This window comes from Eubalaena glacialis, chromosome 3, assembly GCF_028564815.1.
Source record: "Eubalaena glacialis isolate mEubGla1 chromosome 3, mEubGla1.1.hap2.+ XY, whole genome shotgun sequence".
NCBI classification, from domain to species: Eukaryota; Metazoa; Chordata; class Mammalia; order Artiodactyla; family Balaenidae; genus Eubalaena; species Eubalaena glacialis.
In genome coordinates this window covers 76,736,981-76,762,611 of record NC_083718.1, presented here as the reverse complement: position 1 = coordinate 76,762,611, position 25,631 = coordinate 76,736,981, and the positions used below count along the sequence as shown (strand labels likewise).

General features: G+C 42.2%; 1 protein-coding gene and 1 pseudogene across 1 annotated transcript; both read left to right on the top strand.

The window, feature by feature from the left end:
• Positions 1-8,088: 8,088 nt before the first annotated feature.
• On the top strand, positions 8,089-8,867 carry LOC133088051 (small ribosomal subunit protein eS1-like; annotated as a pseudogene).
• Positions 8,868-10,533: 1,666 nt separating this feature from the next.
• SLAMF7 (SLAM family member 7) lies at positions 10,534-24,019 on the top strand. Its single transcript, XM_061185832.1, has 7 exons — positions 10,534-10,588; positions 17,674-18,006; positions 19,298-19,570; positions 19,788-19,904; positions 20,832-20,935; positions 23,058-23,120; positions 23,948-24,019. Exons 1-7 carry the CDS (start codon positions 10,534-10,536, stop codon positions 24,017-24,019), a joined length of 1,017 nt encoding a protein of 338 aa, XP_061041815.1.
• Positions 24,020-25,631: the final 1,612 nt, after the last annotated feature.

The window sequence follows — 25,631 nt, the reverse complement described above, 5'->3', positions numbered from 1 at the left end:
TTTGGTTTGCTTGTCAAGGGAAAATCATGAGTCGTTTTTATATATTAACAATGAACCAGCTGAAAAATAAAGAAAACAATCTTATTTGTAATAGCATCAAAAACAATAAACTATTTAGGAATAAATTTAAACAAGGATTTGAAAAATTTGTAAACTGAAAACCACAAGGCTTTGGGCTTCCCTGGTGGTGCAGTGGTTGAGAATCTGCCTGCCAATGCAGGGGACACGGGTTCAAGCCCTGGTCTGGGAAGATCCCACGTGCCGTGGAGCAGCTGGGCCTGTGAACCACAATTACTGAGCCTGCACATCTGGAGCCTGTGCTCCACAACAAGAGAGGCCACGATAGTGAGAGGCCCATGCACCGTGATGAAGAGTGGCCCCCGCTTGCCACAACTAGAGAAAGCCCTCACACAGAAACGAAGACCCAACACAGCCATAAAAATAAATAAATAAACAAATACTTAAAAAAAAATCACAAGGCTTTGATGAAAGAAATTGAAGACACAAATAAATGAAAAAATGTCCTGTGTTCATGAATTGGAAGATTTAATATTGTTAAAATATTTATACTACCCAAAGCCATCTATAGATTCAGTACAAACTCTATCAAAATTCCAATGGCATTTTTCATAGAAATAGAAAAATTTATATGGAACCACAAAAGACCAAAAGTAGTCATAGCAATCCTGAGAAAGGAGAACAAAGCTGGAGGCATCACATGTTCTGATTTGAAACTTTATTTCAAAGCTATAGTAATCAAAACAGTGTGGTACTGGCATAAAGACAGACACATAGACCAGTGGAACAGAATTGAGAGTCCAGGAATAAACACATGTATATACAGTCAACTAATATTTGACAAGGGCACCAAGAATACTCAATGGGAAAAGTATAGTCTTCAATAAATGGTGCTGGGAAAACTGGTTATTTACATGCAAAAGAATGAAATTAGATCCCTATCTTATACCAGTCACAAAAACTATCAAAATGGATTAAAGATTTAAGTGTAAGACCCAAAACTGTGATACTCTTAGAAGAAAACATAGCTGAAAAACTCCTTGACACTGGTGTTGGTAATGGTTTTTTGAATATGACACCAATAGCACAAACAACAAAAGCAAAAATAAACAAGTGGGACTACCTCAAACTAAAAAGCTTCTGCACAGCAAAAGAAACAATAGAAAAGGTGACCTACTGAATTGGAGAAAGTATTTGCAAACCATCTGATAACGGGTTAACATCCAAAATATATAAGAAACTCATGCAACCTGCACCCCAATGTTCATTGCAGCACTATTTACAATAGCCCAGATATGGAAGCAACCTAAATGATTATTGACAGGGGAAAGGATAAAGAAGATGTAGTACATATATACAATAGAATATTACTCAGCCCTAAAAAAGAATGAAATCATTCCACTTGCAGCAACGTGGATGGACCAAAGATTGTCATACTGAGTAAAGTATGAAGTAAGTAAGTCAGAGAAGAACAAATATCGTATGATATCGCTTATATGTGGAATCTAAAAAAATGGTACAAACGAACTAATTTACAAAACAAATAGAGTCACAGAAGTAGAAAACAATATTATAGTTACCGGGAGGAAAGGGGGGAGGGTTAAATTGGGAAATTGGGATTGACATATACACACCACTATATATAAAATAGATAACTAATAAGGACCTACTGTATAGCACAGGGAACTCTACTCAATACTATGTAATGACCTACATGGGAAAAGAATCTAATAAAGAGTAGATATCTGTATATGTATAACTGATTCACTTTGCTTCACAGCAGAAAGTAACACAACATTGTAAATCAACTATACTTCAATAAAATATATATATATGGAACTCATACAACTCAATAGAAAGAAATATGATTTAAAAATGGACAGAGGACATGAATAGGCATTTTTCCCAAAGAAGACATATAAATGACCAACATGTCCATGACTTATTAGCTCCATGAACTTGGATGTCAAAATCTCTTTCCAGATTTGGGAAATTCTCAGCCATTATTTCCTTTTGTTTGTTTGTTTGTTTGTTTTTTTTTAGAACTTTCTTATTTTTTTTTTAACATCTTTGAGTATAATTGCTTTACAATGGTGTGTTAGTTTCTGCTTTATAACAAAGTGAATCAGCTATACATATACATATATCCCCATTACTCCTCCTTCTTGTGTTTCCCTCCCACCCTCCCTATCCCACCCCTCTAGGTGGACACAAAGCAACAGGCTGATCTCCCTGTGCTATGCGGCTGCTTCCCACTAGCTATCTATTTTACATTTGGTAGTGTATATATGTCCATGCCACTCTCTCACTTCGTCCCAGCTTACCCTTCCCCCTCCCCATGTCCTCAAGTCCATTCTCTACATCTGCGTTTTTATTCCTGTCGTGCCCCTAGGTTCTTCAGAACCTTTTTTTTTTTTTTTTTTTAGATTCCATATATATGTGTTAGCATACAGTATTTGTTTTTCTCTTTCTGACTTAACTTCACTCTGTATGACAGACTCTAGGTCCATCCACCTCACTACAAATAACTCAATTTCTTTTCTTTTTATGGGTGAGTAATATTCCATTGTATATATGTGCCACATCTTCTTTATCCATTCATCTGTCGATCAACACTTAGGTTGCTTCCATGCCCTGGCTATTGTAAATAGAGGTTCAATGAACATTGTGGTACATGACTCTTTGAATTATGGTTTTCTCAGGGTATATGCCCAGTAGTGGGATTGCTGGGTCATATGGTAGTTCTATTTTTAGTTTTTTAAGGAACTTCCATACTGTTCTCCATAGTGGCTGTATCAATTTACATTCCCACCAACAGTGCAAGAGGGTTCCCTTTTCTCCACACCCTCTCCAGCATTTATTGTTTCCAGATTTTTTGAAGATGGCCGTTCTGATCTGTGTCAGGTGATACCTCATTGTAGTCTTGATCTGCATTTCTCTAATGATTAGTGATGTTCAACATTCTTTCGTGTGTTTGTTGGCAATCTGTATATCTTCTTTGGAGAAATGTCTATTTAGGTCTTCTGCCCATTTTTGGATTGGGTTGTTTGTTTTTTTGACATTGAGCTACATGAGCTGCTCGTAAATTTTGGAGATTAATCCTTTGTCAGTTGCTTCATTTGCAAACATTTTCTCCCATTCTGAGGGCTGTCTTTTTGTCTTGTTTATGGTTTCCTTTGCTGTGCAAAAGCTTTTAAGTTTCATTAGGTCCCATTTGTTTATTTTTGTTTTTATTTCCATTTCTCTAGGAGGTGGGTCAAAAGGGATCTTTCTCAGCCATTATTTCTTTAAGTAAGCTTTCTGCCCCTTTTTCCTCCTCTTCTCCTTCTGGGTCTCCAATCATGTGTAGTTGTTTATTTTAATGTTAGCCCATAATTCACATAGGCTTTCTTCGCTCTTTTTCATTGTTTTTTCTTCTCTGAGAGAATGATTCAAAAGACCTGTCTTCTAGTTCACTAATTCTTCTATTTGGTTGAGTCTGTTGTTGAAGCTCTCTATGGACTCTTTCAGTTTAGTTACTGTATTCTGCAACATAGGATTTCTGTTTTGGGGTTTTTTTTGGGTTTTTTTTTTAATGGTTTCTATTACTTTGTTGAACTTTTCATTTTGTTCCTGCACTGTTTTCCTAATTTTATTTAGTTGTCTATATGTGTTTTCTTAGAGTTCACTGAATTTAGGAAGATTATTCTGAATTCTTTGTCAAATACTTTATAAATCTCCATTTCTTTAGGGTCAGCCATTGGAGCTTTATTAGTTTCCTTTGATGGTGTCATGTTTCCTTGATTATTCATGATCCTTGTGACCTTGAATTGGTGTCTGCACATTTGAGGAAGTAGGCACCTCTTCCAGTCTTTAAAGACTAGCTTCAGCAGGCAAAACCCTTTACCAGTCAGCCCATCCAGAGATCCAGAGATCTTGAGTGAGCTTGCTTCTTGAGTCCTTGGACTGGTAAGTATGGTGCCTGGGTCAGCAGACTGGCAGGTCTGGTGCTTGGGTTCATTTGTGCCTAGGTCCATGGGTTGGGCCTGGAGCCTGGGTTCACTTGGGTGGGTCTGATGCATAAGTCTGTGGTGGGGAGCCTGGGATCTGTGTCCAAATGGGAAGACCTGTCTTCTAGGACCACAGGGGTCAACCAAGGCTCCAGGTACCAGTGAGATGAGCCTGACATCTGGGTCTAAAGGGACCAGTCAGGTGCTGGGTTGGGCGAGGAACCTGGTTTTGTGGGAGCCAGCCTGGAGGCTGGGGACATGGGGATTGGCCTGGACCTAGGGTGATCCTGGAGCCTGAGGCCACAGCTGCTGGCCTGAAGGTTGGGTCTGAGAGAAGTCATCTGGCACTGGGGCAGACCAGGAGCCTGGGTCTGTAAGAAATTATCTAAAGTCTAGGTCTGCAGGGGCCAGCCTGGCACTGGGGCAGGCTGGCAGCTTGGGGTGTGGTAGCGTGGGCCCAGCTGGAGTCTGGGTTCATAGGAGCTTAGACTCATGGGAGCTGGTTGGGAGCTGGAGCCACAGTAGTCATGAGCTAAGGGAGCTGCTTTGCTCTGGGGTGGTCCAGGAGGCTGGGTTCACTGGAGTCCACCAGGAACCTGTTGTCACAGAAGCTGCCTGGAGCCACTGGAGTTGTTCAAATTGATGTTTCTAGGAGGGGACAGGCACTAAAAAATCATACACCACCATCTTGCTCATTTTACTCCTGTCTCTTCTAACACTGAATTTTTCTATACACTTGCTAATCACAATACCTGTGTGTTCTTTTTGTGAGTTTTTACTAACTGTAACTGCATTCATTTGCCCAATTTAGCTGTGGAGTCAATACTGACTACTTACATGAGATCAGAGCTAGTCACAGCTTGTCAGGGGCACATGGTAGCAATTTCTTCCAGTGTGCTTTCTAGTCTTAGTATCAATTTGATGTGATTTTCATCTTAATGTGCTAACACTGTCTACCTTCTTTACATCAAAATATAGTATTTTATATAAAAATCACCCTTAATTTCCACAAAATGGCTCCCAAAGTGATTTGTAAATCTGTTTATACTAATTTGCACAGCTGCTAAGTAACTGAAATATGTGGAGCTTTCTACCAAATCCCCCCCTCCTTTTTTTGAAAAAGATTTACATTATAGTCAGCCTTCCATAACCATGTTTCTAGAACCCACAGATACAGAGGGTGATTGTAAAGGACTTGAGCATCCAGGGTATTTTGGTATGGAGTGGGCAGTCCTAGACTCAATCTCCCATGGATACCAAGGGACTACTGTATATGATTATAATGTCAGAATTTACAATTGGTGGCATGAGCTCTGTGAAAACAGAGACTAGACATAGCAGACATCTCCATGTTTGTCAACTTACACACACCCTCAGTCTCCCACCTACCTCCCCCATCCCTCTTACCTAAGCCTGGCACATGGCACACATATCTGTGCCAGCAGATAGTAGCAAAGAGTCAGGGAATCAGAGATGAGGTATCAGTTAGGAGTGCTGTGGCCTACCTGAAGGGGTCAGGAGGCTTTTCTGCAGTGGGGAGGGAGCTGGAACATCAACGCAGAGGGCAAAGGGCAAGTGGATACGCACAGCAGGCATATGGCTCACCAGCATTCCTCACGTAAAGACTGGGACTAGGGAACTTCCCTGGCAGTCCAGTGGTTAAGACTTTGCCTTCCAATGCAGGGGGTGCGAGTTCGATCCCTGGTCAGGGAGCTAAGATTCCATATGCCTCCCGGCCAAAAAACCAAAACATAAAAACAGAAGCAATATTGTAAAAAATTCAATAAAGACTTAAAATAAAAAAAGACTGGGACTTCATCTGTTTATGCTTACAGCCCAAGGCCTGGCTCTTTATAACCGATTAGAAGCTATTTTAAATGAATTATAATTAAAATAATAGCTAATGTTTACTGAGGACTTACTAGGAGGTAATCTTGAACTATGTCAAGATTAGTAAACAAGTGTTAACCTGTGAGCCAAGTTAGAAAAATATCTCATATACGATATGGTTGTTTGCTGGAGTCCTGTTCACTCCTTTATTTGTTCTCATAATTTGCCTGCATATTCCTTTGGATTTTCTACATCAGCAGTAATGTGATCTAAAAATATGATAATTTGTGTCTCCTTTTCTAATCCACATACATTTTTATTTTTCTTGTCTCATTGCTTTGGCCAAGATACCAGTTAATTAATAAATAGTAGCAGTAACTGGAGAAATTCTTGCCTTATTCCTGACTTTGATAGTATTGCTTCTAAAGGCTCACTACCTGAATATGATGTTTGCTGTAGTCTTCTACAGATTTTTGCAATTATGAGTGAGTACTGAATTTTACCAAGTTTTTATTAAATCTTCTGAGATTTTACCAATTAACAAGAAGTCATTTTTAAAGATTCCACCATTATTTCAATGAGAGAAAGATAGATAGATAGATATATTAGAAAGGCTTTAAAAACACATGATCAGACTACTCATTACAGAGAAGATGAAGTGGGCACATTTCTCTCTACTTTTCCAAGAACAGATAAAAACCCTGGACATTATATATAAAACACAAACACAAGAAGATTCTAAAAGGTGGAGAGAAGAAGTGCTGGTTAGGGACCTCAAGATCCAAGGAATGACATGGTGGTTAGTTCCCTGGGTTTCCTTTTTGTCATGTATATATCTTGGGCTGTGTGTTAAACAAGTCTGTAACCCAGAAATGCCAATCCCAAGAGAACTCTTCTCTCTCTTGGCAAAGGATGAGAAAAGAGATGGCCTAGCAAGACAGAAGCCTTTAGGTAATAATCACCTTATTCTGGCCAAATGCCATTGGAAAAATGTGGACCCCACACCATCAGCAAGGCCAAGAGAAAGGCCTAGACCTCCATCTCTCTTGGCAGTAAGGAGGAATCCCTCCTCTTCCCAACTGGGGTGACATCAGAAGAGGCTGAGTGGGAAGACTGAACTTCCATTCCCACCCTGAAGTAATGAGGCAGTACTTCCCTCTCTTGCTTGGGGTGTTATTAAGCAAGGACAAGGGAGAATTTGGATTTTCACAACCACCCAGTGGTAATAACATCATCTACCCCACCACCACAGTGTCAAAAATCACTCATCATACCAAAAACCAGGAAAATATCAACTTGAATGAAGAAAAGGCAATCAATAGGCATCAAAACCAAGATGACAGATGTTGGAATTATCTGGCAAGGATTTTAAAGCAGCCATCATAAAAATGCTTCAACAAGTAATTATAAAACCCTGGAAATGAAAGAAGACAAAACCACTAGAAAGTCTCAAGAAAAGAACAGAATATATGAAGAAGAAACAAAGGGAAGTTTTAGAAGTGAATAATGCAGTAAATGAAATTTAAAAGTCACTTGATGGGCTTAATAGCAAAACGGAGATTATAAAGGAAAGAATCAGTGTACTTGAAGATAGAAAATAGAAAATGCCCAACCTGAAACAACAGAAAGAAAATAGACTGAAAAAAATTAACAGAGACTCAGAGCTCTATGGGGGCAATAATAGAAGATCTAACATTCTTGTTATCAAAGTCTCAGAATGAGAGGAGAAAAAATAAGAATGCTGGGCTAAAAAGAGAAAAACTATTCAAAAAAATAGAAAATGCCCAACCTGAAACAACAGAAAGAAAATAGACTGAAAAAAATTAACAGAGACTCAGAGCTCTATGGGGGCAATAATAGAAGATCTAACATTCTTGTTATCAAAGTCTCAGAATGAGAGGAGAAAAAATAAGAATGCTGGGCTAAAAAGAGAAAAACTATTCAAAAACTATTGAAATTTCTCCAAACTTGGCAAAAACACAAATCTACAGATTCAAGAAACTGAATGAACCCTGAAGAAACTCAAAGAAATACAGACCAAGACACATAATAATCAACCAGCTGAAAAATAACAAAAAAGAAAAGAAATCTTCATAACAGAGAGAAACAACATATTAACTACAGGAGAAAACAATTTAAATGACTGCTGATTTCTCATCAGAAACCAATGCGGGCAAGAGGAGTAGCATAACATTTTTCAAGTGCTGAAAGAAAAGAACTGTCAATCTAGAATTCTATACCCAGGGTCAGCAAGAACAAGCGCCTTACAAAAGGTGGTAAAAAGGGAGCCAAGAAGAAAGTGGTTGACCCATTTTCTAAGAAAGATTGGTATGATGTGAAAGCACCAGCTATGTTCAATATAAGAAATATTAGGAAAACACTAGTCACGAGAACTCAAGGAACGAAAATCGCATCTGATGGCCTCAAGGGTCATATTTTTGAAGTGAGCTTTGCTGATCTGCAGAATGATGAAGTTGCATTTAGAAAATATATGCTAATTACTGAGGATGTTCAGGACAAAAACTGCCTGACTAATTTCCATGGCATGGATCTTACCCATGACAAAATGTGCTCCATGGTAAAAAATGCAGACCATGATTGAAGCTCACATTGATGTCAAGACTACCTATGGTTATTTGCTTCGTCTATTCTGTATGGGTTTTACTAAAAAATGCAACAATCAGATTCGGAAGACCTCTTATGCCCAACACCAGAAGGTCCTCCTCATATCCGCAAGAAGATGATGAAAATCATGACCCAAGAGGTGCAGACAAATGACTTGAAAGAGGGTAAATAAATTCATTCCAGGCAGCATTGGGAAAGACAGAAAAGGCTGGCCAATCTATTTATCCACTCCATGATGCCTTTGTTAGAAAAGTAAAAATGCTGAAGAAGCCCAAGTTTGAATTGGGAAAACTCATGGAGCTACATAGTGAAGGTAGTAGTTCTGGAAAAGCTACTGGGGATGCAGCAGGTGCTAAAGTTGAAAGAACTGATGGATATGAGCCACCAGTCCAAGAATCTGTTTAAAAATCAGACTTCTAATGGTGATGCATAAAAGATCTTATTTGTGAAAAAAAATAGAATTCTATACCTAGGAAATGAAGGTGAAATCAAGACATCCTCATTGTGAAGGAAAACTAAAAATATTTGTCACCAGCAGACCTACCCTAAAAGAATGGCTAAAGGAATATCTTGAAACAGAAAGAAAAAAGAAGGAAACTTGGAACATCAGGAATAAAGAAAGAGCAGTGGAAAGAGTAAAAATATGGGTTAAATATCATGGACTATCCTTCTCCTCATTTCTTTCTTTTTATTGGCTGCACCAGGTGGCTTGCAGGATTTTAGTTCCCCCACCAGGGATTGAACCCAGGCCCTGGAAGTGAAAGTACTGAGTCCTAACCACTGGACCACCAGGGAATTCCCTATCCTTCTCCTCTTGAGTTTTCTAAGTTATATTTGACAATTGAAGCAAAAATTATAACATTATCTGATATGGTTCTCAATATGTGGAGAGGATATAGTTAAGATAAGTTATTAAGGAGTGATGGTAAAGGAATCTTACAAGGGTAATGTTTCTACATGCTAGTTGAACTGGTAAAAAGCCAACATCAGTAAACCATAAGTTACGTATGTTTAATGTAATGCCTTGAGCAGCCATTTAAAAATCTATTCAAAGAGATACACTCAAGATACACTATAGATAAATCAAAATGGAATTATTAAAAAAATATTCAAGTAACCTACAGAATGGCCAGGAAAGTAAAACGGAGGAATAAAAAAACAGAAGAAACAAGAAGAAAACAAACAATAAAATGGCAGACTTAAGCCATAATATATCAATAATTACATTATATAAATCAATGGAACAGAATAGGTAGCCCAGAATATACCCACACAAGTATGATCAACTGCATTTTGACAGAGGTATAAAAGCAATTCAAAATAGACAACTAATGAAAACATACTGTATAGCACAGGGAACTCTACTTAATGCACTGTGGTAACCTAAATGGGAAGGAAAGAGGGAATATATGTATATGTATAGCTGATTCATTTTGCTGTACAGTAGGAACTAACACAACATTGTAAAGCAACTATACTCCAATAAAAATTAATTTTAAAATAAAAAACAATTCAATATAGAAAGGACAGTCTTTTCAACAAATGGTGCTGGAACAATTGGACAACCATATATTATGGATATAAGGCTCTTGTGGAATAAATGTATTACAAATATGTTCTCCCACTACATGGCTTGCCTTTTACTATTATAATGGTTTCTTTTGATTAAAAGAACTTCTTAATTTTGCTGTACTATACTCTAAGCCTTCATTTTCTCATCTGTAAACTAGGCATTATGGTAGTATTTCACTCACAGGGTTGCTATGAGGAATAAATTTAAAAATGCAGGTACTCCTGGTACTTAACAAAGCTCAATAGATATTATTATTATCCCCAGTGCCACCCTTTTGTTCTCCGTATAACCTTCTATTTCCTTCCATGTTCTCTATTCTGAATCTCTGAAAGGTCACATGGTATAACAGAAAAAGCTGGCCATATGGAGAAAATTGAGATGACTCATTCTCAATCTCATGACCCCACCTACTTAAAATCCCAGCAGGGGAAGAGATATAAGAGGGTGACTACAAGAGGGAAGTGGGTTCATTTTAGTGACTGACATCCAAAGAGCAATATGCTTGCTTCCCCAGCATGCTTCGCCTTCATCTTTCTCCTCTGCCAGCTCACAGGTGAGTCCAGCAAGATCCTCCTGTTTTCCTGACTGCCTACCTCACCCTGTGTGTAACTCCAGACTCCTGGCTCCACTCTGGGCCTCTGGCTCAACTTAGGAGGCTCTGCTCCCTCATCTAATATTGCTTTTTATATCCTGTGGTCTCTGACTCACAGAGGGCAGAAAGAGACTGGAGGGAGAGGAGAAGGAATGACTTTGGGAGTTGACTGTCCTTCTGACTGTCCCAGGGATGGAAGGGCTGAAAGAAGTGGTGTTGGGTATCAGAAAAACCTGTGTCCTAATCTGGATTCTGCCATGAAATAGATGAAGAATGTCATCTTCCTCGGACCTCAGCCCTCCCTCATTTTGAGGGTAATTTTAAAAACAAAATGAGATGGTACAGGTGTATATTTATTTACTTAGAAATATATATTTAAAATAGTTTAATTTAAATATATTTATAACATTTATACATATACTTCTATGTTTTATATTTATGTAAATATAAATATGTATTATTTAGAAAAATATTTTAAATTATTATGCATTTAACAATCATACTGATGGCAGAGAACATTTGAATTTTCTCTCTTAACCCAAGTAACACAATCAGTCTCTACTTAGAAAACCAACTCATAGGTAGGCACTTTATATTTAATGCCATGAAGTATTGAGGACTTTTCTATGCCTGTCACAGGTATTCTAGTCTATCAAGATGTTACTATCATCAGGGCTCTCAGAAAGGACCAGGAACCCCATAAGTTAGGAATATCTCTCTGGTCATCAAACTCATGGAGAACCACCATGAGGTCTCCCTCTGAGGATTTGGTGTGGCTGGTTCATTTATTTGTGCCCCAGGCCTGCCAGAAGAGACCTGCCCAAGCCCTCATAGTAAGTCAGGGCTCCCAATCCTTTCCTCCCTGCAACCTGGCGTCTTGAACTGTTCAGCAACAACAGACTCTCACCCTCCTTGAGTCTGTTAAAAATTTCCATTTTTAGGAAACACCTGGTCCTGGAACTGACCCTTACTTTAAAAACCACTCCCTGAACGGAAATGGTGATCAGAAGTGGAACTTGGGGATGGTGAAATGGGGGAGGACATGGCAGGACTTTTCAAAACCCAGGTGCCCACCTGAAACATGACCTGGGACAGCAAGGTGCAAGTTGCAAGTGTGCACTCTGCTCCAAGAGGCTGTGCTATACCTTCCGTGACTGAAAGAACGATCTGAGATTGTCGTAGAGCCTCCAGTGGGCAGGACTGTGAAAGCAGTGCTGGCCCTGGAGAAGAACTCCTGGGTTTGACTTAGTAGCTATATTATTGTGGATAAGTTTCTTAGCCTTTGAACCTCGGTCTTTACAAGTATGTAACAGAAAATGAAACTTAACTTGCAAATTATTGTGATGTTTTAAATAAGATATCAAATGCAAAACAATATAATAATAATCACCATTTATTAAGCTCCTGTTACATCCAAGGCATTTTTCATACAATCTCCTCACAAGTCTATAAGATAGATATTATTATCCCCAAAACAGGCTCTGAGGGGTCAAGTGTCTTAGGCAAGATTACACAGCTATTAAGAGGTAGAACAGAGACTGAGTTTCCAAAGCTAGTGCTCATTTCATCACACCAGACTAACGGCCTAATATTGTACCCTCAGAAAAAATGCTCAATAAATGTGTATTTGAGATGAATCTTCCCCAGAGATTCCTTCCCTCTCCAGGTACATGAGGCCAAGGTAGGCACTGGAAATGCCCAAGAAGAGTAGGGAACTCCATTTCCAGGATGTGAATGCACCAAACAAAAATCACCCTGGCCAAATTCAGAGGGACCAAGGAACAACTCTTGCCGCCTCAGTATTCTCATCTGGAAAATGGGCACAATTTTATGATGATTATAGGATACAGTAGGGTTGAGGAGACAGTTTATAAAAGGAAATCAGAAAACGTGGGTGAGGAGGTATTGGGGAGGTGTTGAAAAAGACCAGAAAAGACAAACAATAGGAGCGTTTCGGAGATGAGTGAGGGGCAGAACAGTAGGAAACTTGAATATGAATGTTGCAGGTTAGAACTGGAGTGTTGGCAAAGGTAGATGGTGAATTGGGAGGCTTGCCAGCCTCTGTTCCATGTACATCTTACATGGTACTGATTGTGAATGCCCTTTCCAAGTACATTAATTAAGGGGAATTTGGGTAAAGAGCAGTAGTTTCCAAAGTCATTTTTTTCTTTTTTAAGCAGTGGTTTCCTTTTATAAAAAGAAAACTTACACAGAAACAAACAACTCTGATGCATAGAATTGAAGCCTCCCTGATGGAGGGGGGTGCAGGGTCCATAGCCTCCACCCCATCCCCTACCCCCTTGACCCCCATCTAAGCTCCCAAGAAATACACTGAGGCACTGCCACAGACCTCAAAGGTAGCAGGGGCACAGCTTGGGAAACCCTGCCTTAGGAGCCCTTGTTACTAATCCTGGCCTTCCACTCACTTGGCACACATCACTATAACCTTCAGAGCACCAGACTCTTCATCTATAAAATGGGATTGGACTAAGTAGTCCCTAAAATTCCTCCTAACTTTGAGATGCTCTGGTCCTTGGTTTCCATGGTGAGGGTGGCATGACACGCTGGTGCATTCTGATAGAGGCACCCAGTACTGGAAGAGGTGCTCGGGGACTGGGCCGGCAAGCAGGAGGTGGGCTTTACACACTCTGCTATGCCAAGGTCTTCCTCCTAGGTCACCATCCCTTGATTCTGGCTGTACTGATGGTGTCCCTTCCTCCTAATTTGGCTCCCTCCCTCCACTCAACACATGAGCCTTGGGGGAACAGGTTAAGGGGAGGAGGTGACAGCCAAAAGGAAAGGCAGGTGGCAAGAGGGAAGAGCTGTTGTCCGTTCTTGTTATGAAGAACATCTTAGGGCTGAATCTCCTGGTGCCAAAAATACCTGAGACTTGGCAAGGGCAGAAAGCAAAGGGTCTCCTGCCCCAGCTCCCTCAACCTCCAAAAGTAGGTTGGTGGGGATGCTTGCCATAGGAATTATCTCCCTGCGTGGTGATTGGACTGATCTTTTGCTGCGAATTAGCCAGTGACTGATGTATAGGCGTTAGTGTCCAGACCACCTTCTAAGAAGCTTACCTTACTGAGAAGCCATCCAAAGAAGTTTTGGGAAATCTCACTTTTAGCCATTCTTGCAGAAATGAGACCAAAAAGTGGGAAGCTTTCTCAAAGCCTGTCTCTTATAGCACTACTGCCTGTCGTTCCCTCTTGCCTCCCACCGTGTCTCAGACTGCTCTGTACTTCTCAAAATGTTTTCACATCTGTATTCACCCTTCATCCTTCCCTAAATCCTGGTGAATAAAGGTTATTCTTTTTCTCCTATGAGAGGTGAGAACACTGAAATTCAAAGTGGTAGTGGGAGGTAGCAGTGGAAAGAATGCAGGCCTCTAGAGGAGACGGGGGAACACACTAGCTTCTCATGTCACATCTGCCACTTTCCAGTTTGGGGCCTTGGGAAAGTCACTCAGCATCTTGGAGCCCCAATGTCTTCATCTATAAAGTGCAGCTTAACGTTTATCACATGGAGTTGACTTGAGGATCAAGAACGGGAATACCCATTAAACCAAGTATTCATTGCTGGAGTTATTATTACAGAGGAACCAGAATGGAACCCAGGTCTCCTGACCCCCAGTTAGGCCAGACCTCTAACTTTTTACACTGCTGCATGTTGCCTGGGAGAAGAGGCCATCTCCACCCGTCCCTGGATGAGACTCCAGAACCCATCACCAGGTGATCTGGAACCTAATGCCTGTAGATCAGTGATCCGCTAACTCACAGCAAAATGGTATGTCCAGTCACCACCCAGGGGAATAGCTCCTCATGGGGAATATAAAGTGGAAAATGAAGTGACATTCATGGTGGAATTTCAGGGGGTAGGTGTGAGAAAGAGTTGAAGACTTCCTCAGGGAAGGGCTTTGAACTAGGATTTATGGGTCTTAAATAAGATTTAGATGGACACAGAAAAGGATAAAACACCAATAAAAGCGTGAGTTAGGACATAAACTGGGGATAAGCTGAAGGAGGAGCCCTGACTGCTTGTCTGGTGGTAGTAAGTGGGTGGCAGCCCAAGGCTTCATATCTTCCCACAGCATCAACTTTTGCTGGCCTAGGAACAAAAGCCCTGGGCTTCTCTCAGATACAATCAACCTGGGACATATGATACCCCTGAACTAATTACTATGCAGAGGAAGGCTACCACTTGAGTTGAGTTACCCAAACCATATGGCTGCTACAAAATGAGGAAGGATTGAAATGGATACAGAGGAGGCAAGTTACAACATTCACCACATTGATCCAGGTGGGAGGGTAGATGAGTCTCATGGGGCCCAATCCTCCCTGGCCTTGTAGATAGGTGCTAGTAGCTACTCATTCTCTAGGGCCTTCTGATCACACAGGTCATGTTACATCCCCCACCCCCATCCTGTGTTCCCTAAGTACTGTCATTTCCCCTTTCACAGCACATGTTGTTACTTATTTAATGACTCTCTCCCAACTCCATGAGTGCAAGGATCATGACTATCTTGCTCCCCAGTTACACCCTCAGCTCCTAAACAGTGCCAGGCACAAGTATGGAACTAAACAAATTCTTGTTAAAGGAAGGAATGACTGAACGAGCAGAGCATGACCTACCTAGACATGGTAAAACCCTATAGGGCCACACACTGCAGGTGGAGAAGCCATCAGAGAAAGGGGAGCTTCAGTTCAGTCTTAGAAGCTGAGAAGAGAAGTGTCTTGTTTCTGGATCCCCTTTCACAGTCAACTGGGAAGAGGAAACAAAACTAGTTAGGACTTAACCAACCCAGCCCCCTAATGTCTGAGCTCACATTTAGGGAATGGCATGGAACTACTTTCTTCTTTTATGACTCTTCTCCTCACCCTGAAGGTACAATAAAGATAGAACAATATCCTCCATCTAGGTTCATGTTGGCAATTTACACTGTATTGTCCTCCAATTTCGCTCTAACAAGGAACAATGAATTTGGAGATATTTTCTTATATCTCCACACAATTAACATTTCTTAAAATGTACCCTAGGAAGATAGCACCATGTATATAAAGATGTGAAAAGAACAATTAATTATTCATGGCTTAAGTGCACGCACACATGCTAAAACACTAAAGCCACATCCTTACAATTTTGTCACCTCCTTGACATATACATGTCCCCCAAACCTCACATGCAAATTAAAATACTCAAAGGTGCCCTAATCCAAGAATTGCACCTACTTGTGGGCAAGTGATATCCAATCTTTATTTGACTGCAAAATATTCACCCCTTCCATCTCATGGTTGAAGTAAAAGAATGAATACATTAATTGATAAATCAAAAATTCAAATAAAACTGGTTTTGTCTATAATATTTACTGGAAATGTTTTGACACTCCATGAGATGATCAAAGAGAGAGTAATGAAAAACCATCCTCCCTTAGTATTAGAGAAGCAGGGAGGGCAGCTTTTTGGAAGCTCAGCTTACTTAACAGGATGACTTGATAAAGGCTTGAGTGATCCAAAGTATATATGCATATATATAAATTATAGGGGACAAATGTTTGAAAACAGGAACCAGCTCCTAAAAGGCATTTACTCAGGAAGAGAAACCAGTACTTTTAGAGATAAATTTAGCAAAAAAATTGGTCAAGATCCAAGAACTGTTATCAAGGGGCTAGGTCAACATTTGGTAGCACCAGATTCCCTTAATCTGGGGGCACTGGTAGAGCAGCTTGTACTTGAAGGAAGGTCACCAAAGGACTTGAATGGTAAATCAGGATTCCATGAGACCCCAGGGCTTCAGATTTGACACCTGAGCCCTTGAGGGAACTGAAGAAGGGGACTAATGGAAAGGGCTGGAGCTGGCACAAATGCCAAGGGACCCTCAAATCGAGCCATAGTGGAAAGAGTCCAGGCTCCAGGGCTGGAGTGACACTGGGTTAAATCCTCAAATTATCAGCTGCTAGCTTTGTGCCCTTGGAAAAGTTACTTAGGTTTTTTTGAATCTCAGGTTTGTTTTTTTTTAATCAAACTTTTGCTGTAAAGGGCCAAATACTAAAATTTTAAGCTTTGCAGGCAGTATGATCTCTGTCACAACTATCCAACTCAGCCTTTGTAGTGGAAAAGCAGCCATGGACAATGTGCAAAGGAAAGAACATGGTTGTGTTCCAATAAAACTTTATTTTCAAAAACAGGGGGCAGGCTAGGTTTGGGCCATGAGCTATTTATTAGGTTGCTGCTCAGTTGACCACTTCTGGAAGCTTTTCCAGCAGACATTCTTAACTGATTTTCACCTGGAACCACAAAATCAGTGATGGTTGTTTGCAAATCATGCTTTCTGAGGTGAATTAAGATTGCAGTGAAACAGAAATTTGGGAGGCAGGGAGCAGTAAAGGCCTACTACAATTCCTGATAGTTCAGGGTAAACATCACAAGGTAGCCTGGGCATATTCCAGAGCTCCCAGTCACTCACCCTTTTCCTTTCCACTCAAGGAAGGATATTGGAATTCAAGTGAATGAGAACCTCATTTGGGGATGATCTTGAATTCACTCCCATCTACCATAAAATAGAAAGATAAATCATCCTCAAACTTCTAAGCTACCACTATCTTTAAAAACTTAGAGCTTGCCTCCCAGTGCCCTGGTTTGTGCTTGAGAACCTCTGCCCCAGGTCAGATAGACTGCTACCTTCTTCATCTGCAACACAATCAGCTCTCCCAGGAGCAATCTGGGAGTCCTAAATGGAGCTTGGACAGTAACCTTCCCACTTGTCACCCCACAGGAACTTGTCAAGGATGCAGCCGACCTCATGGTCTACCTCAGAGCTTGGTCTTTTCAGCCAGAGATCTCTGGGAATGGGGTGGGTTCGCCTGTAGTCACCCCTTTCAGGCAGAGAGTTCTGACCTCAGTGCCTTTGTGTGAGTGAGGTTCCAAAGGGTTTCCCAGGACTGGTTGGGTTAGACTGAGAGGGTTTCTTGGGACCTTTCCAGGACCCAAAGCGAGTGAGTAATTAGTGGCAAGGGCAGGAACTCAGGTTTATTTTATGGTTCTCTGTTTCTGCAGGGCCAGCAGCCTCTGGAGTACTGAAGAAGCTAGTTGGTGCCCTTGGTGGGTCTGTGACTTTCCCACTGAATCTCTCAGTAGATCCAATTGACAGCATTATCTGGGTCTTCAACACAACCACTCTCGTCACCATACAGCCAAAGATGGCAGACAAAAAAGCCCTTATCATAGTGACCCAACATCGTAACAAGGAAAGGGTGAATTTCCCACATGAAGGCTACTCCCTGAGGCTCAGCAAACTGAAGAAGAATGACTCAGGTGTCTACCGTGTGGAGATACACAGCTCAACCCTCCAGGATCCCCTCACCCAGGAGTATGAGCTGCGTGTCTATGGTGAGCAGAATCAGTTCCAAAGGTGGATGACTGCCTTCTTAAAATGGTGAACTCCCTGATATTGGAGCTGTTCAAACAAAGGCTGGATAAACCCTTGGCAATAAAGTGGAAGAGGGAACTCGTGCATGGATGAAGTAGATATAGCCAACCCTTGAAGTCCCCTCTTAGAGATTCTGTAAGAAGGATTGTGGTGCAGCAGATAGGCGTTATGAGAAGTGACAATCACACAGGTCAAATGTTGGCTTCTCTACTTACTAGTTACATGGCCTTAGCCAAGTTACTTGATCTCTTTGAAACTTCATTTCCATATCTGTAATGGGGAGTAAAGTGATACCTATCTTAGAAAGATTATCAGGTATAACTATCAATCACACCTCTTCCCCTGAAGATTCTAACCAAATGAGAAGTAGACACAAGAATTAGAAAGGAAGATAAAAATATCAGCTTTGTTTTTTCTGGTAAAGCGGGATAATAAAAATACTTTCCCCCAAGTCTAGACTTTGGTGTCTATTCAGGGAAAATGAACTTATGAAACAATTACTCAACCAGCTACAAGAATAGCTGCCTCTCTCACTGAGCTGCAATATCAGGGACATCAGGAGATGGGCCTGCAGGTTTGCTTGTAGGAGGTAGACCATGCACCTTAATCCAGATGTGTCCTCCATATAGATATAGTTGAAAAGAATGGAAGACATGCATTCTGCAGGCAAACTAGTGGGGTGGGGGGGGTGGGGGGAGAGCAAACCACATTTACACAACAATCATAACAGCTCAAACATGTAAATAGAGAAATGTAGTTGAGGGATGTCAGACTCACCATCTCAGCAATGAAACAATTGCTCATCTTCTGAAAGAGTGAGCACAAGGTAGAGAGGGGAACCAGAAGTGTTGCTCCAATACCTTTGTTCTCTCCTAGAGAGTAAAGTGAGTCTCTTCAAGGAAGCCTGAGGACAGGGGAATAGGGAGCCTCCAAAAAAGATAAAACTAATGAACATCTAAAATGCTTTTAACACAGTGCTTGCCATATGCCTGTGCTTAGTAAATGGCAGCTCATTCTTGTTGCACTGTAATTATTTCTATTACTATTGTTGTTGTTTTATGGCTGTGGGCAATCTGACCTAGATAGTTCTCTTCCCCAGATAAGAATGAGAATTCTGCTCTGAACTACTCTTTCCTCTCCACTCTGTAGCACACCAGGGAGATTCAGGTCCAAGGTTTACAAGAATGATGCAGAAAAAAGGAGGGCTATGGGCATAGTTTCCACACTTGGTTGTCTATTTCTCTTTTACAGAGCACCTGTCAAAGCCCAAAGTCATCATAGGTCTGCAGAACAATAAGAATGGCACATGTGTAACCAATCTGACATGTTCCATGGAACAGGGAGGAGAGGATGTAACTTACAGCTGGAAGTCCCTGGGACAGGCGACCAATGAGTCCCATAGTGGCTCCATCCTCCCCATATCCTGGAGGCAGGAGAAAAGGGACATGACCTTCATCTGCATGGCCAGAAACCCCATCAGCAGCAATTCCTCAAACCCCATCTTTGCGTGGAAACTCTGTGAAGGTGACTGTCTCTCTTCTCTCTCCAGGAGCCACTGGTCTTAGGACCTATATCTTCTTCAGCTCCTGGTCCCCCATGGGAACAAGCCCTTTCTGAAAACTGGAAGCCCTGGGGAAGTCATCAGACTGGGAGGAAGGTTACAATTGCTCCAAAAGTTGGGTCATTTTCCCTAGCTGACTCTTCTCCTTGCCCTGTACCTCCACCCATTCTCTCTTTAAAGGTGCTGCTGGTGGCCTGGCTACCTCTGTGATCCTCAAACTCCTGTTGTCACTCATCCTGCTCTGTTTCATTGCACTGGTGCTAATTATTTTGATCATACAAAGAGAAAGAAGAAAAGGTACAGCATAAACTATTTTTGTCTTCACCCTCAATCATGCATTTTCTCCCTCATTCATTCAACAGTATGTTGGATTGTGTGCCAAGCTTGGTGCTAGGCACTAAGGATGCAGAAATGAAGAAGCCATCATCTCTGCCCTAAAGGACAGCACCATCTATCTGTACTCCTTAGTTCTGGAGTGGAGAGAATACCTGAGCCCTTAACTTCTCTCCTAAGGCCAAGGTTCTCCTAGTTCCTTCTCCAGTGCCTGCCCTTCTCCTTCCCCCCAGAGGGACTTACTAGTGTATCCCTCCTGCTGACACAGGTCACACACTGCTGACTCTGCTCCCCTGACTGGGAGGCCATGGCCTCCAACTCTGAGGTCCACAAACCAGCACCGTCCATTCAGCCCATCCCTGTCAGAGCCCCCAATCCATCCCAGTTCTCTCCATTGGATCAACTCCAGAGACTTCTCTCTACTCCCCACCTCAGTCTAGATACATTACTCCTGGAGAAGCCTTTCTCTGTCTTTCTCCAGGCTGTACCCCATGCTCTGTGTCCCTAAACCCTGCTGATTTGTCTTCTTGGGTTCCCACTGATACTGTCCACTCAGGGTATTGGAGAGGGACCTAAGCGCTGGTTGGGTATGAACTGCAGACTTTGAGATATTCTCTCCCTCCTGGAAACACTGTAAAAGCATTTCTGATCTCCTCTGCTTCCTCTTTTGGCTGGCTTTGTCCAGAAATTGGGAAGTGAAGTGATGAGGGTGACCAGTTCATCTTGGGGTTCCTGGGTTTAGCACTGAAAGTCTCATGTCCTGGAAAACCCTTAAGTTACAGGGAAATCAAGATGGTTGGCCACCCTAAGTGGGTCATCCAGATGGTGGGCCAATGAGGGTGGCCAGTGGAAGGAGGAGCGAGCTCTGATTCTCTCCCAACTTGGTTTCAGAGTCCATTGAAGAGAAGAAGGGACTGAACCTTCATCCAGAAACTCTTAACTACTCCCCCGCTTTTGAAGAGACCTCGGAGTATGACACAATCTCTTACTTTAATGTGAGTTCTTTCCCATCTTTCCTGGGGCCTGATTCTCCTCTCTGAGGCCCTCCTTGTTTTACTTGAGATTTTTCCTTGGATTTGGGCAACATGGGAAATGAAAATGTATAACCCTTTAAACCCAATGTACCTGTGTCTCCCCCAAGTCTTTATGGATTCTCTCTTGTGCAGGAACAGGTGGCCCCTGGAGCATCTGGTTCTGACCTAGCCAGTAACGTTCACACTGTGATCTACGGAATCACTCCTTCCCCTCCACTGTTCAAAATGGCCACTCAACAGACCCAATTCCTTTTGCATAGGATGGTGGGTAGAGAAATGTGACTTTGACATGATGTTTGAGTTATGGTGTCAGAAAACTGGCTTTAGAGATGCCATTTCCTCTGAGGCAACTCAAGGAACCATCAGGAGGGGGCTCAGAGGGTCCATGGTGGCTCTGGGCCCTCACTCAAGGCTTCCCAAGTGTGGGTCGCCAAGCTGCAGTGAACGAACACAAGGTTAATTCAAAGAAAACTCTTTGAAAAGAAAATCTTAAGACTAAGGTTTAAAGAAATACAAATAACAAGAGACAATTTGGAGACAAGAACTAGGTAGACAGCTTCAAAATGTCCACTGGCAAAAATCATTGCAGCCAAGGCTAGGCTTGCTCCTTAGGGGTCGTAGTGTCCTTTCCACGTTGGCCCACTTAATGAAGAAATAAAAGCACTTTGGAGCTTCAAAAATCTTAGTTTTGGGCTTCCCTGGTGGCGCAGTGGTTGAGAATCTGCCTGCCAATGCAGGGGACACGGGTTCGAGCCCTGGTCTGGGAAAATCCCACATGCCGCGGAGAAACTAGGCCCGTGAGCCACAACTACTGAGCCTGCGCGTCTGGAGCCTGTGCTCCGCAACAAGAGAGGCCGCGATAGTGAGAGGCCCGCGCACCGCGATGAAGAGTGGCCCCCGCTTGCCGCAACTAGAGAAAGCCCTCGCACAGAAACGAAGACCCAACACAGCCAAAAATTAATTAATTAATTAATTAATTAAAAAAAAAGAAAATCTTAGTTTTACTCCAGCCTTCAGTGTCTCCTGATCAGAATGCATCTTCTTACACTTATCCACAACTTTTCCAAGAGGAGATATTATGTTTCCTCTTCAAAGTTGTTGGTGTCCTAAGAGCTCCTTCCTTCCTCACAGGGGCGACCTCTTTGTGCTTCACTCAGCCCGGCTTCTGTCAAAATGATCACTTTATCACCATCCTCCCTCTTCCCCTGCTCAAGACACATTCCCTGGAGACCACAAGACTGTCCTATTTATTGTTCAGGAATAAACTTCACTGACCCAGGATATTTTTCTCCAGCCTGGAAGGAGCTTTTGTTATTGCTGTCGTTGTTTTGTTTTGTTTTGTCCCTTTAGTCATCATTTCTGATTTGCTCCATAAGCTCTTTTGACTGATGGAAAAGTTTATTTCCAACATTGACGATATGATTTCAAATTATCCTTTAATCACCTTAGGAGGCTCATAGCTCATAGGACTTAATATATCTTATATATTTATTAAGTAATTTAAACAAGATACAGTTTTAAAATAATGCAATTTCTTCTTTTTTAAAATTTATTTATTTTATTTATTTTTGGCTGCATTGGGTCCTCGTTGCTGTGCGTGGGCTTTCTCTAGTTGTGGTGAGTGGGGGCTACTCTTCGTTGTGGTTCACGGTCTTCTCGTTGTAGTGACTTCACTTGTTGCGGAGCATGGGCTCTAGGCACGTGGGCTTCAGTAGTTGCAGCTTGCGGGCTCTAGAGCACAGGCTCAGTAGTTGTGGTGCACGGGCTTAGTTGCTCCGTGGCATGTGGGATCTTCCCAGACCAGGGCTCAAACCCACGTCCCCTGCATTGGCAGGCGGATTCTTAACCACTGCACTACCAGGGAAGCCCGCAATTGCTTCTTGAAAAATGTCATTAATAATTACAATAGCAGTCACTGACAAGAGCACTTCCCACTCCCCCATTCCGGCTCCAGAACCCTCTCTTCTCTCTCACCCTCTCCTCCCACCTCTGTTTTCCTTTCTCTGGATTCTGGTTGTCTCTTTGGCCTTGTCTATGTGACCCAGGGGGTTGGTGATGATTCTTTTTGTTTGTTTTTTAACAGAGCACTATACCAGAGGAAAATGCAGTAAATACACTTTATTCCACTGTGAAAATACCCCCAAAGGTAAGAAGCTTTAGAGCTGAGTTTTATCTTAGCTGTCCCATCCTTCTTCCTTTTTCAAGTTTAGCTAGAATTTCTTGGGCCCCAGGGATCTCATTTTCCCTGTTACTAAAAGGCACACCAGGATACCCATTCCCTTTGCTTAAGGTTACACAAGTATGTGGGGAATAGAAGAGAATTGTGTTTTAGGAGTGAAAATGGGGGTAATGTGGAACAAATAGAGTAGGAGAGAGGTTCCAGGTGGGATCAATAGGGAAAATCAGCAGGATCCTGACTGAGGGCATGGGAAAAGTTCCATGGTTTAGGCTGTGCCTGGGAGAAAGGGATGGCTGGGGAGACAACTCCAGCTTGTTTCTGAGCCACTAGCAAACTGGAGGCAGGGAGTGTTCCTCTTCTTTTCCATGGTCTAGCTATGTTACATGTGATTTGCAACTTCTCCCCAGTCAAGCTACTAACGTAGTAAGCTTTTAAAGCTTATTCCTTCACAGATCACGCTTGGCAGAAGCAGGGATACCTTCCTGTCTCCTCTCCCAACCACATCAGAAAAATGAGGATGGGTAAAGCACTTTGCCTAGTAATAGGAAAGGTTGGTTTGGATAGATTATTAGAAGGAAAGTTGAGTTCATTAAGCATTCAACAAGATAATGTGGGTTAGGCTTGAGGAGTAGTTTTTCTAAAGTCAAAATGATTAAACAATGGGAGCAAGCATAGAGAGAGGTTTGGGTTGGGTACCCTTGGCAATGAAGAGTGTCTGGGATGGTGGGGTCTCCTGGGGGCATCCATAGTTCTGCTCCTCTCCAGTGTTCTGCATCCTTATGTCTGCCCAGCAGGTGGAGAAATCCCACTCACTGCCCACGTTGCCAGACACACCAAGGCAATTTACCCATGAGAATGTCATCTAAGCAGCCATGTGCTCCAAAGAAAATGGTCAAAAGAATTCACTGACTTGAACAAAAACATCAAGGAAGAATGAAGGACACTGACTTCCTTCCAGAATAAAGTATCCCTTAGGCTCCTTCAGACTTAAGAGTTCCTAATCCGGGAATTTCCTGGTGGTCCAGTGGTTAGGGCTCTGTGCTTTCACTGCTGAGGGCCAGGGTTCAATCCCTAGTTGGGGAACTAAAATCCCACAAGCAGTGTGGTGAGGCCAAAAAAAAAAAAAGAGAGAGTTCTTAATCCTACCCACTGCTGAGAAATCTCTTCAAATCCAGAATCTCTCCTGGAAATGTGATTGGGAATTTATCAGCCAACTCAAAGCAAGGGCTTAGAAGCATCTCTGTTGAAATGTAAATGCAGTTTCACACATTTGAATGACAGCTCCCATTCCAGGGTTTGGAGATGAGGAATATACCAAGGGTTTGGTTGCCAAGAAGGCAAGAACTTCGGAGCAGCCAGCTGATGTTCCCCACAGAAGCAGAAGACAGCAGTCAGAAATGGATTTATTTACTGACTCATCAACGACGTGCCTGACACTGTGCTGAGCTTACTATGATTTTCGTCAGATGTGCTCTCTGTTCTCCTGAAACTGAACCTTCATGAACTACTTCCGTGGGCAGTGGCAGCAGGCCTGACCACTGATTCCCAACACCCAGGGGGGTCAGGTGTGGATCCACAGGACTTGGGAGTCAAAGCACACAAGGACAGAGAAGCCAGGTAGAAGACTCAGTTTGGCTGAGTGGAAACTCAGAATTGTGATTGACCACTGCCCCAGCTTCATTTACACTTTTGTGCTGCAAGGGAGAAACCCAGGCCTTAGGCCTATGCAGGAGCCCACCTCAGTGGAAGAACTGCGCCTGAAGACATACTTTGAATCTATTTATAGGAGACTTGCAAACATTTAAAGTTGTTTAATTCATTCAATGAATATTTATTAGGAACCTCTGTTAGGTCAGTCTAGCAAATAAGACAGACATGATCCCTGCCCCCATAGAGCTCACCTTTTTAATGAAATGAGAAACATGTGGAGGGAGAGGGTTGCTTTGGATGTCTTCCTGGACACACATCTTGAATGGAAATGTTGGAAAGGGATCTGAGGTCTCAGGTCTAGGGGTGTGAGGTGTTTCCTTTATTCAAGGGAAAACAACTTCTGGATTGGGAGAGTACAGTGCCTCACAAGCAGTGCAGCACTCTTCCTGAGGGATTTTGGGCAAGAGTGAGTTTTATAGAGTTTTAGAAGAGGCAACTTAGAAACAGGGCATGATTGGCTAAGAGGTGGGGATTTCCCTATAAGTTCTAGTTTCTAGGGTAAGGTGAACTAGGGAAAGCTGAGTTGGAGGATTGTGATTAGTGGATGTTAGGTTCCTGGACAGGTGTTTCCCATAAGTGCAGGCTGACTTAGGCTTAGATTCATGATGTGGGCTGCACCACTGGGGTAGCTGCCATTTTGTGGGTCCAAATATATGAATTATTAGAAATAAGGTGGAGAAATGTGTGTTAAAGTTTGTGAAGGGAGAAAATATCTGCTCTGTATGGAAAGGCCCACATGGGAGAAGAGCAAGGCCACTGGCTGACAGC

What these genes read in the sequence shown, in the direction of transcription:
- SLAMF7 (XM_061185832.1), top strand. Translation starts at nt 10,534, where the DNA reads ATGCTTGCTTCCCCAGCATGCTTCGCCTTCATCTTTCTCCTCTGCCAG. An exon ending in ACACAATCTCTTACTTTAAT is followed by an intron (nt 20,936 to 23,057) that starts GTGAGTTCTTTC and finishes GTTTTTTAACAG; the next exon opens with AGCACTATACCAGAGGAAAA. An exon ending in CTGTGAAAATACCCCCAAAG is followed by an intron (nt 23,121 to 23,947) that starts GTAAGAAGCTTT and finishes TCTGCCCAGCAG; the next exon opens with GTGGAGAAATCCCACTCACT.